A 12,889-nucleotide genomic window follows, 5' to 3' on the forward strand; every position below is an offset into this window, starting at 1 on the left:
TAGAAATCAGAAATAAATGTAATGCGTTCTTCACATTAAACATACAGCATATAAGCCACAGACAGAGTGTCAAGGAATTTCTTCTTGATCACATATTGTATTCATCAGTTGGAATTCATTTAGCAGAAAAGACCCCTTCTGTCCCCATGAGCCACCCCTTCTAGCCCTGCTATGGCTAAAGGCGATTCCTGTTGACACAATTCATTTCTGTTTTCTTATCTGTATAGTAGATAGACACCTACCACGTAAACGCCTCACACATGTTATGTCAGGTATAACTGGCAAAAACGTTTTCTTATACTAGTTTGAAAGGAAACTAGATCAGCTGTAGACAGCTTTGAAAAATTGAGTGCTCATTAAATTCAACAGCAGCAACAAAAATTTGGTTGTCCATCTCTTCAGGAAGGGAGTAGAGAGGGAAACCAGCTAATTCAATATGAATATGATAGAACACTGCTTAGGACTTTCCAAAGAATTGAATGGGAAGGGCATGAAGAATGAAAAAGCCATGAGACGAGACAGCAACCTGGGCCTAGCATCCTCACATCCCTCCTCTTAGCATTGTCTCCATAATCTACCTATGTCTCCAATTGATTATGTATCTATCCCTCTAGTTATCTTTCTATTTACATGTATGTATCATTTACCATCCATATCAATTTATAAACTATGTATGCAGATATCTGCCCATCTGTCTCTCTGTTCTTATTTTGAAATTTTCTTTATTTTGCAGGCATACATTGGGCACTTATTGTATTAGTCAGTTCCTTTATTAGTAGAGATATGATAGTCAATAATGTAAATACCTGGCCTTCATTAGCTTACAGTTAAATGGAGACAGACTGACAAGTGACCCTAATAACACTTCAGTGTGATGACCTCTCTCACGAGGTCAGCACATGGTGCTGTGGGGACATGGAGAAGTGATGCCTGAAGGATACTTGGTGGATGGATAGCAATTAAACAGTCAAGGAAGGGAGGAGGAACAGAATGCAGAGAGAATAGGGTGCATTATAATGTGCATAAGTAAAAGGAAAGTCAAAATCTGATTGATCTGAAAAGCTGTCTGTATTAGTCCATTTTCACACTGCTATAAAGTCTATTTTCACACTGGGTAATTTATGAAGAAAAGAGATTTAAAGCTCCACAGGCTTACAAGGAAGCATGACTAGGAAGCCTCAGGAAGCTTACAATCACGGCAGAAGGCGAAGGGGAAGCAAACCCATCTCCTATGCTGGAGCAGGAGAGAGAGCAAGGGGGGATGTGCCACATGTTTAAACTATCTCGTGAGAACTGACTCACTATCATGATAACAGCATGGGGGAAATCCATCCCCTTGATCCAATCACCTCCCACCAGGTCCCTCCCCTGGCATGTGGGGATTACAATTCGACCTGAGATTTGGGTGGGGACACAGAACCACACCATATCAGTGTGTGTAGGACCAAGTTAAATTTTTGTTTCATCTCACTATGGGCTTGTTTCTCAACAAGAGACATAAATGTCACTAGAACTCCACCCAGAGCACCTGCAATCCAAACATAAACATGCAGTGTGGTTTCATTCATATTCCTGGAAATAGGAGAATGCTGATGTCATGCAAAACATTCAAACATCAACACAGACTTGAGTATACTGTCAGGTTATATGATAAACACAAACCTGGGATGTTGTTTGGCAATATGTGGAAAAAAAAATTACTGTTAACAGAGCAACTGATGGAAAAAGGCAAAATTAAAAGTAAAACTAGATACCAGGAAACAAAATAGGAAAGTCAGCCCAGCACTAGTATTGTATTATGTATTCCTTATTACTGCTTGAAGAGTTTGTGTTTTCATGTAATATATTGCTATCCCAGGCAAAAACAACTGAGAGCGTCAGTTGTTATCCAACTAGGATTAAGAATCTGGTTTCTACACTGACGTGTTGATCTAGCACGTTTTTCTCTTTGGGTTCGGTCTTCTAAACACAGCCTATTAAAAGATGCTTTAATTGGCATTTTGTTAGAAGGTTAATGAAAACTTACCAAAAATAGCTTGTGAAGGAAGTAGATAGGAACACAAAGTAGAAATACATCCTAATTGCACAAATTATTTTCTTTCACTCAGGCTTCTTTTCGGAGGCAGTTTTTAAAATACTGGGTCAATAACTTAGCCTTTGGCAGTCTTGCCTCTCCAGTGGCCTCCATTATTGCTTGAGGGATCTCTCTAACTCCTGCTCCATTCTTCTGCTTATATATTGTTGACTAAAAGGCTTTTTTATTCACCCAACAAATACTATTGATGATGCATTGCATATTTATCCTTGCTACACACAATTGCGGTTTGTTTGATTCTTTTCTGTTTGCCGCTTTTCCAAGAAATTACATTTTCATGTGCATCCTTTGAGAACTGCTTATAAATCCTACTTCTGAGAGGTTTCACTACAGTTGACTTTTATTCTTCTCCCAAACACAAAGCTCCTCATGGTCTATCTTGTGCTGGGAAACAAAGGTAAAATACACACGTAGTGCTTACCTCCAAAGAATTCATTGTCTGGTGGGAAAAAGAGATAAATAGAAAATTATAATAAAATCTGATATTTGAATTATTAATGATACAGAGTCAACGATAAAGACAAAGTAACACAGGCTGGGAGAAGGGCGAGGGGGAGTTCTCAATTCACAATACCCAAAACACAGATGGTTTTATGTCATGAAAAGGAATCGATCCTGTGAGTTAACTCAACTTACCTAATGAACTCCCCATTCAACTCCCCATTTGAATACTGTCTTTGCATTATAATTGTATACTTACTTTTATCTTGAAGCCACCAAGAAGTCATTAAAAATTTAAAATAAGAGTCTACTTATTTTGACTTCTGCTTCTTTATCTAGCTAGATTTCTCTTCCTGCTCTACCTTGGATTCTTTTGTTCCCATGACTTGCTCCTTCACTAATCCGCACACCCGCTCTTCTCTCTCTGAAGCAAGTGGGGCAAGTAAGGAGGCTACCAAGGTCTGACTCACAGAGAACAAGAGTTCAGAACGCATCATAATCACCATCATCATCACCGTAGCAACCATCACATTTGTTGAGCATTTAGTAAAGATGTGTAGTGGGTGGTGTGTGGTTTCACTGATATCCTTAGGAAAGCTTTATGTCAACTCTATTAAGTTGGAATTATTCTCTTTGTTTTGTAGATGATGAAGTAGGTGCTCAGAGAGTTCCTGACACTTGGCCAAGGTCGTTCAGCTGGGCAATACCTGAATCATTTGGGCATAGGCTGGGGACATGGGTCAGATGCTGTGTTCACCAAAACTGGAGCTCTCAAGATTTGCCTGATAGTGAACCTAGGACTGTCATTTTGGAACTACTTAAATCCTGCTTTTCTGTTTCAATTCCAGAAGTCCTGGCTATGAGAATGAGGGAGAGGCCAAGAGCACGGAGCAGGCAAAGCTGGCCAGACAACCGCAGGTTCTCCCCCTGCCGCTGGAGGGGCTCTTCTGCCCTTGCTGCTCACCAGTCTCTACTCTCATCCTGTTGAACAGGCTGCTCAGCCTCCTGTGGCAGAGCTGCTGTACTCAAACTCTTATGGGCATAAAGGGCCTGGTGGGGATTGAAACTCAGATCTCTGAAGTGGCGCAACGTGTGCCCCTTTGCTCCGCTAAGCTTACAGGTAACGTATTAGCTGCAAGTTCTGAGTGTCAGGTCAGCTTTGTTCTGGCTACCCAACCTTCTGCCAAGCGCTGGACAATTGCCCTCATGATGGTCCAGTACTGGTCTAAGCCCGAGTCTCCTTCCTGTCCCCTGTGCTCCGAGATTGATAACTAGATTGCTGCCCCAATCGTTGGGTCAAAGCCTCTTTTAATAACCCATTACTCCCATGATCCCCAATCTTTCAAAGACTGAGCCCCCAACTTTTTTTCTTGGCTAGCCTTCTATCCTCAAACAGAAGCTTCTGCTAAAGCCAAGCATGTAGTTTGAGCCCAGCTCCTTGATGAAAGATCTGAGGCTGCTAACTAGCCACCTGCTAATTTCTAAGCCTGTCCCGCCTCATGTTTTTGTTATTCTGTCTTTCCTGTCTGCCAAGCCTTATTTTATAATCTCACACATTTCACCCTGATGCTAATAAATAAGACAAAGACCAGGAACCCCATAATTGGCAGAGTAAGATCTCAACTTTTTAACACAGAGAAGGTGTGCTCATGATGACATAGACCCCAGCAGCCTCTCCAGCCTTACTCTTCCCATCACAGGCTATGCCAGCTTGAAATGATCCTGGCCCACAAAACAGCTTGAACTTCCATGGATGCACCATGCTGTTCATACCACTGCCCATGTTTATTTATTGACATTTTTTTAAAGCATTATCGAGGCCTAATTGGTATACAATAAACTGCCCATATTTAATGTATACAATGTGATGATTTTGGACATACCTGTGGAGCCATCACCACAATATTAAGGCAATGGCTGGGTGTGGTGGCTCACACCTGTAATCCCAGCACTTTGGGAGGCTGAGGCAGGCTGATCACTTGAAATCAGGAATTTGAGACCAGCCTGGCCAACATGGTGAAACCCCATCTCCACTAAAAATACAAAAATTAGCCGGGCATGGTGGTGAGTGCCTGTAATCCCAGCTACTTGGGAGGGTGAGAAAGGGAATCACAGGAGGCAGAGTTTGCAGTGAGCTGAGATCATGCCACTGCACTCCAGCCTGGGTGACAAAGTCAGACTCTGTCTCAAAACACACAAACAACAAGAAAAAAAAAAAAAACACCAATATTAAGACAATAAACATATCCTACACCTCTAAAATTTTCTCATGTTCTTTTTGTTTTATTTGCTCATTTGTTTATTTGATATTATTTTTTAATATTAATTTTTTAAATTCATAATAAAGTATTGATGACTATAGGCACTATGCTGTATAAAAAATCTCTAGAACTTATTAGTCTTGCATATTTGAAAACATACCATTTTTGTTCTACTTTTTAAACTTATTCATCCTTCAAATCCAGAGCTTAGTTCACCTCCCCTAGGAAGGTAAAACGTACCTTTCTCCTTGAGAAACCATCTATGTGTGTGTGTGTCTACTATTTACTGAAAGTCTGCACTATCTCTGCTTCTTTCATGAATTTGTATCATTGCATTTGCATGTTCCCAGAGTTCTATCCAATAGGTACCTTGGCAGGAATGTGAGCTGAAATCCATTTGACTAGTTAGCTAGCGTATTCCAGGGCTATAAAATAACAGTCCCAGGAGCCTGCATGGTTGTCAGACATTTTTAATAGATCACAGTTCTCTTTCCTACTGAGCCAGCCCAGGATCTCAGAACTCTTTGCAAAGTTATGCTGCAGGCAACCACTACCAATCAATGTGAAATGGAATACGAACTTCTTTTCATCAAAAGATTCCATGAAAACAGTGAGAAGGCAAGTCCCATCTTGGGAGAAGATATCTGCAATGGACATAACCAAGCTTTAGCATCCTGATCTTACATAGAATGCCTCTAAATAAAGAAAGAAAAGAAATGGCACATTTGCTGCCTTTGCTCTAGGAAGATTCGGATGGGAGAAATCTTGAGTTTCCTGACCTCAGGGTGTACCTTTCATTGACACAAACAACAGGCACTGTAGGAACATGTGACTGTTTGATGTCAACAGCAGGTGTGAGTCAGGCTTATGCGCCACCCGCCCCCACCACCCACCTCAGCTCAGCTCACCTGCTTTGTCCCAGAGCCAGCAGAGTACAGGCTGCTGTTAACAACTTCATGTCCCCGTGGGTAGCAGGCAGGTGCTTCTGTCTGATCTGGCTCTCCTTGACCACTGTACTCATCAAATAGACCAAGATCCCCAGAGTCCGAGATCTTTACAAGGGGGCCAGAAAGGGATGAGCTTTCTGAAGAAGCACTGATGCAAAATACCAGGAATTTTGACAACAAAGAAGATGTTTGTGATGGCAGCTGGGATTTGGCCATAATCTAGAAGACACATGGTGAATACAGTTGCAAGTCATTTAGTCATATTTCTTGCTAAATTGCTGTGTCTTCAATGGTGAGTCTGTTCAACTTTACTTTTGTTATGCTTCCCTCAATCACAAAAAGGACAAACTTCTCATCAGACTGGTCCTGAGTAAAAGTGACCTGGAATTCTCTAATAAAGAAGAGGGAAAGATTCGGCTGGATAATGCCAGGTTTCTCTCACTTGACAGTACAATGTAACCATTTTTGCCATAATGCTGTGAGAGAGGATGTGTGGGCCCAAGACCAGAATGGTGGAACCATGCAGTCAACCATGGATTTATAGCATTGCATGCAACAAAATGCCCAGGTTTGGTGTCAGGAAGCCCAGGTTCAGGCTTTGCAAATCCTAGGATTGGGAGTCAGTTCCTTAACCTCTCTGACTTTTAGCTAACTTGATTATAAAACCAGGTAAAGAAAGGCTTTTCATACGGTTGTTTTTATGGAAAAAATGAGATAATGACTATAAAACAGAAGTGCAGTTACATAGTAGATGCTTATTGAGTAGTGGTGTATCTCCTTCTCCTATTCCACTCCAAAGGAAAAAGAAGAGAAAAGAAAAGAAAAAGACATGTATCTCTAATGGGCCAGTTGGCCATAGACTAAGTTTAAAAACACACTTTTGGGAAGTAAACATAAGCAATATATGTTCAGAAATGACTCTTCAGGAGAATGGCACTTATGTATGGTAGATATGCAGGAATGTCAACTCTCTGGGGCTGGAACACATCTCTGCATTCTCTGTAGATCTCTAGCACTTAGTTCAGCTGCAACACAGAACTAATATTCTATGAAAAGTGATAAAAGCATCTCTAGACAAAATACAACAAGCTCCTATCAACTATAGACAGCAAAAGAAGGTGGACAGCATGGTGCCTGGCATATGGCAGATGCTCAGAATGAATAAATTAGCAGGCCTTTGAAAAACACACAGATGCATGGCAAACCAGGTAGTGCATAAAATTAATAATCACAGAAAGCAGTGTGCTGTCATTCACTGATGGTGCTAGGCTCTTTGAAACACTCATTTTCTCAATACCTAACTTGGAAAAAAAATCCCCATTTTATACACCAGAAAACTAAGACCAAGAGAGGTTCCCCAGTTTACCAAGTATAACATGGTTAATACATAATGAGGCAGGAATTTGACTGTCTCCATAGGTGTTTTTCTTGAGACTAACTTGGCCCAGGACTGATGGGGACAGGGTCTGAATGGGCAGCGAAGTGGGGAAGGTGGGCTGTTGTCATGAATGTCCAGGGTGGTGGTGACTTGAAGGGTTTGGTGACCAAGGGGTGGATTGTGGCACAGGGTTTATAGGCAGATGTGGGGGCTGTAGTGGCATCAGGGCTCTTGCCATGAAAGAGGTCTGGCAGAGGCACCCCCAAGACAGGCAGCCGTGGAGACAGGAAGCTGTGGCTATCACCTGGGGTTGGGGAGAATAAAAGCCAATACCGTAATGACAGCGATAACTGAAAGGGGGGCTCGGAATTGCTGGTGGATTATTTTCCCTCTATGCTGAAGCTGCTCATTTGTCTTCTTAATCTTGGGTTGTGCTCTCTGAAATCTCCAGCACCAGAAATTTCCTAAAATGAAATGTCAGAGTATTTACTGTCGTATTCACTCTCGCCAAATGGGAGCAGCATAAATAATCCACATTATTCTCTTTAGGATCATGTTGGCAAAAATATATTAGCAGATATAATTGTCTGACACTTCAAGGAAGTGATGTTTTAAAAATAGGAACCCATGAGGAGGGAGAGAGAGAAAAAGCACCTGACTCACTTGGCTTCCTGTGGCTACTTATTTTAAAGATAAGGCTGTTTTTTTTTTTTCTGTTTTTTTGTTTTTTTTTTTTTTTTGGTCCTCGAATTGCTGTCATATTTTTATGTATATATGCTTATAATGTGCTGCAACACATCCCTTCTAGGTTCTTAATTCATCAATTCTCACCTCTTCTGCCTCTACTAGTTTCGTCTTTCTTTGATTGCCGTGGAAATTCAGAGTTGGATGGAATGTAAAAGACTAGTCCCCATTCAGAGCCTGAACCCTTGTCCTTGGGTGTTTACTCAAATTCAAACAAAACCACTCAGTGACAGTGGAAAACCCCCTCATCTCACCACAGGACTTTCCCAAGTTCAGTCATACCATTTCACTTCTACTTAAAAACCTGTAGCTTTTTCACTTGTTATTAAGATGAAGTGCAAAAAGCCATAACAGCCTTGCCAATCTCTCTCTCACCACAGGACCTTTGCATGGGCTGCTAGCTCTGTGTGCTCCTCAAATCCTGTTAAATCCGCCCAACCTTCAGTAAAGTGTCAGATATAGCTTGAATGAGCTCACAAGGACTGACCGTTAAATTTTCGGACATTTTATGAGCTGATTGTTCAACAGAACTATTATTCAAAATGAAATTACATAAACTCACAAGTATATTAAAAACAAAGGTAATAAATATGCAAAACTCATTACTTTTTAATTATTTTCACCACATTGTACTCTATAATCTCGAGGTCATTTTTGCATAATAAAAGTGCTATATGATGGTGGCTACTGCACTTGTACCCAATTCCACATTCAGACATTGATAGCTTGAAATCAGCCATAATGAGGACATTTACAACATGAAAATCAGCAAATACTACTCACTAGAGCTTGTCCCCTGCCCCACCACTCAGAGAGACAGTCGCTAATCCTTTAGCAGCAAACCACTGCTTCAAACTCACCAAACTTTAAACTAGGTTAGATTTGCATGTGGTATGATTTCATAGGACTGAATTCCTTTCTTGCAAAACCTTCTCTTTTTGTAGTCACACTTTAACAGTAACTGATACTACTACATGTATGGATTTTACCCTCCATGAGAGCAGAATTCTCGACAGGTTTTGCATACCATTATGATATTGCAGCAACAAAAAGGATGCCAAACTCTTAAGAAGTTATTGGTAAATAACTGTAGGGTAAATATCAAACTCAAATTGTCAGAAACACTCAACATGAGTGGAAATCTTCAGCCCCTTTTAAGAGAGAATAATAACTTATTATCTTAACAGATGAAAGAGAGTTCCTCTTAGGAGGAATCTGTCTTTCTTTGAAGTAACATTGATAAGCTGAAGTTATAGAAAAGGCCTGAGAACTGTGATTAGCAGAAACTAAGGAACAAAAGATGTGGCTAAAAACCCCTGCGTGAGAGGAGAGGAATGAGTAGCCCAGTGGCACGAGACTGGAGGACGAGGAGCCCTGAACCCCCTGGGGAGAAATCCCCTGTAGTTGCATTGCCAGAGAGTGTCTCAGAAAAACAACATTTGTTATTTCATTTGAAGTTTTTGTTGATGAGAAGTAAATAATTCTTTTTCTAAAACTAATACATAACGATTGTGCAAATTCCTGGAGAAGTTGGTTAATGGGTATAAAAATACAGTTACATAGAAGGAATTTGGCCTAATGTCTGATAGCACTGTGTGGTGACTATAGTTAACCATAATTTATGGTATATTTCAAAGTAGCTAGAAGATAACATATGGAATGTTCTCAACACAAATGATAAATGTTTGAAGTGGTGGATATTTTAACTTGATTTGATTATTACACATAGTATGCATGTATCATAATATCATGTACCCAAGAAATCTGTAGCTTTCCTTTCTAACTAAACCTTAGTAAAGTCCACACACACAAAAAGATGTGTGTGTGTATGTGCGCACATGAGTTCAAATTAATTAAGAGAATGAATTCCATGCTTGGGATGGTGCCACAGGGAATAGATACAGTACGCATGTGATGGTTAAAAAAAAACCCTCATAAACTGAAATGGTTAAACATACGTATAGTTGTAAACTAGAGGTGACCATAATGAAGTAAGAATAGACCTGTATGAAAATCTCAGTAGTTCTGGAGTTTCCAGTTCATGAGGCATGTAAGATTTTGATTGGTTGGGTTTTTTTCCTTTGATCTCAAGGTGCTAGGAGACTGGGAACATGTATTTCAGTGGTGGTTCTATTTCTAAATTTACAGAGCAGGATATACTTCACTTGCAGTTGCAACTCCCTTTTGAGGTAGGGGAAAGGGAAACTTGGAGACAGCCAGAACCGTATTCAAATGCAAGATTAAAAATGCAATGTACAGTTCAAGGTCATTATATTTATCCAGCAAGAGCCAATGAAGGCTGAATGGGAATGAGTATCAGGCAGAGTTTCAGATCTATTTCAGAGGGAGCGTCATCAGTAAGACTTGACAATAAGCCAACATTGAAGGTGAGGGAAACAGAGGAGTCATATAATGACTCTGAGAGTTGAGGGCATGCTGGTATCACTTAGGGAAATGGGGGAAAACTGCAGGAGCACCACACCGTGGAATGAAAGTCTGTGCCATGTGAGGTTCAATAGTGCAGTGATGAGCCAGGGTGTCTGCAGATGGTGGCTATGTAGACCCTGCGCTTGGCAGGTAGGTGCCCAGAAATACTCATGGCGCATTTGCGTGACTAGGGCCCCACAGCCACTGCCAAAACAGCCACTGGCCAAGTCTTTTGGCTTTTAATCATCAACTCACATTGTGCCACTCAGCATCCTCTTGGTTTCTTTGGATAAACTTAGAGGTTTGATTCATATAAATAAGTATCTATATTTCAAATCCATTTGTTTTTCAAAAACAAACGGCAGTAAAAAGTATCGCCTTGAGACTGTATATAGTAACCGTTCTTCTGGGAAATTTCCAACACGCATCTTTTGTGCTTTATCTAATCTTTCATACTTGCAAGAACTATACACTAAACATTTAATGAAATGTGGTCAAGTAAATATCATGGGGGAAAAGGTAATGGGCAGATATTGTATATAAATTATATGTTTCAAATTTTTGCAATATTCCTTATAGTTCTTACAGTACAGAGGTTTGATGAACATCAAATGCAAACCATGGCAGTATCTGACTTTCGGTTGCTGACTGTTTCACTTGAGATGATGGCTTGTAGTTTCATCAGTGTTGCTTCAAAAGACATGATTGCATTCTTTTTATGGCTGAAGAGTATTTCAGTGTGTGAGTGGGTGCGGGTGTGGGTGTGGCAGAGCGTGTAACGTTTTCTTTATCTGTTGATGGACACGGAGGTTGACACTTTGCTCTTGTGAATGGTGCTGCAGTAAACATGCAAGTGCGGGCCTATTTTTCATAAAACAATTTATTCTCTTTGGGGTAGATACTCAGTAGTGCGATTACTGGATGGCATGGTAGTTTTGCTACATTTGTTTGAGAAATCTCCATACTGTTTTCCATAGAGGCTGTACTAATTTACATTGCTACTAACAGTAGATAAGAGTTCCCTTTTCTCCACACCCTCTCCAACATCTGTTATTTTTTGACTTTTTAGTAACAGCCATTCTGACCGGTGTAAGACCATTAAAAGACAATCCAGATCCTGAATTAAAAGGTACAGAGTGCCAAACAGGACACAAAGAGACAAATTCGGAAGAGGAAGCAATCATTCTCACTTAGCAACGCTCCAAAGATTTGAGTATGAGATATTAACCAGGATTATATATTATCAGGAAATTAACAGAAATCATCATATAAAATATGCATATGGGTTGAAGTTCATGGCAAAAGATATGATTCCACAGAATAATTAATTGCTGTATAAAGTGATCAAACTTGGATATGTTTAAATATACAAGTCAAGAATAATATCAAATGTATATGCTAAAAATATAAGAAAGGGGCTGGGCGAGTTGGCTCATGCCTGTAATTCCAACACTTTGGGAGGCCGAGGCGGGTGGATCATGAGATCAGGAGATGGAGACCATCCTGGCCAACACAGCGAAACCCCGTCTCTACTAAAAAAAATACATAAAAACTAGCCGGGCGAGGTGGCGGGCGCCTGTAGTCCCAGCTACTCGGGAGGCTGAGGCAGGAGAATGGCGTGAACCCAGGAGGCGGAGCTTGCAGTGAGCCGAGATCGCACCACTACACTCCAGCCTGGGTGACAGATGGAGACTCCATCTCAATAAAAGAAAGAACGAAAGAAAGAGAGAAAGAGAGAGAGAGAGGAAGGAAGGGTGGGAGGGAGGGAGGGAGGAAGGAAGGAAGGAAGGAAGGAAGGAAGGAAGGAAGGAAGGAAGGAAGGAAGGAAGGAAGGAAGGAAGGAAGGAAGGAAGGAAGGAAGGAAGGAAGGAAGGAAGGAAGAAGGGAGGGAGGGAGGGAAGGAGGGAGGGAAGAAAAGAAGGAAGGAAGGAAAGATGCATCACAGATCAGTGACTACTGAGGTGATGGCAAACCTGCAGCAATTCATTGGTAAAGGTACCTATTGACCAAGGGGAAGCCGAGAGATTTTGCTTTAGGCATCATGTCATGTTATTTCTCAACACTAAGGTCAACTATTATAAATGCTTTTAGCTACACTCTCTCTCCCTCTTGCTCTCGCTCTCGCTCTTGCTCTCTCTAGGATAAAATGTTGCTTTGTTCCTGTTTGTTCTTCACAATAGAACAACAGAACACCTAATTAAAAACTCATGGTATTTGTGTATTCTTCTAAAAATGTTTGGCAAATATTGTTTTTGGGGATGCAAGAGAGACTTTGTGAAGGGGATACATCACGGCTTCTCAGTGTCATCACTCCTGACATTTAGGCCTGGATAATTCCTTGTTGCGCTGGGCTGCCCCGTGCGCTGTAGGATATTCAGCAGTAGCCCTGGCCCCATCAGTAGATACCAGAAGCCCTTCCCCAGTTCTGACAACCAAATATGTGTCCAGACATTATACGATATCCACTAGGAGGCAAAATATTTTTAGTGTAAGACTGTTTCAATGTCTATCCACATGTACCTCTAATTTGGTGGTTCTCAACCTTGAGCACAGTATGCACCAGAATTCCCTAGAGAGCATGTTAAAACAAATTGCT

General features: G+C 40.9%; 1 protein-coding gene across 1 annotated transcript in view; it reads left to right on the top strand.

Moving 5' to 3' along the window:
* The first annotated feature begins 5,837 nt into the window (after positions 1–5,837).
* The window catches only part of CLNK (cytokine dependent hematopoietic cell linker), a 239,013-nt gene continuing 231,961 nt past the window's right edge, over positions 5,838–12,889 (top strand). The window contains exon 1 of the mRNA XM_030917832.1: positions 5,838–6,036. Within this exon, the coding sequence (XP_030773692.1) occupies positions 6,034–6,036 (3 nt within the window). The 5' untranslated portion in view covers positions 5,838–6,033. The remainder of the gene's footprint in view (positions 6,037–12,889) is intronic.

The sequence above is a fragment of the Rhinopithecus roxellana genome, chromosome 2 (genome assembly GCF_007565055.1).
Source record: "Rhinopithecus roxellana isolate Shanxi Qingling chromosome 2, ASM756505v1, whole genome shotgun sequence".
Taxonomy (NCBI): domain Eukaryota; kingdom Metazoa; phylum Chordata; class Mammalia; order Primates; family Cercopithecidae; genus Rhinopithecus; species Rhinopithecus roxellana.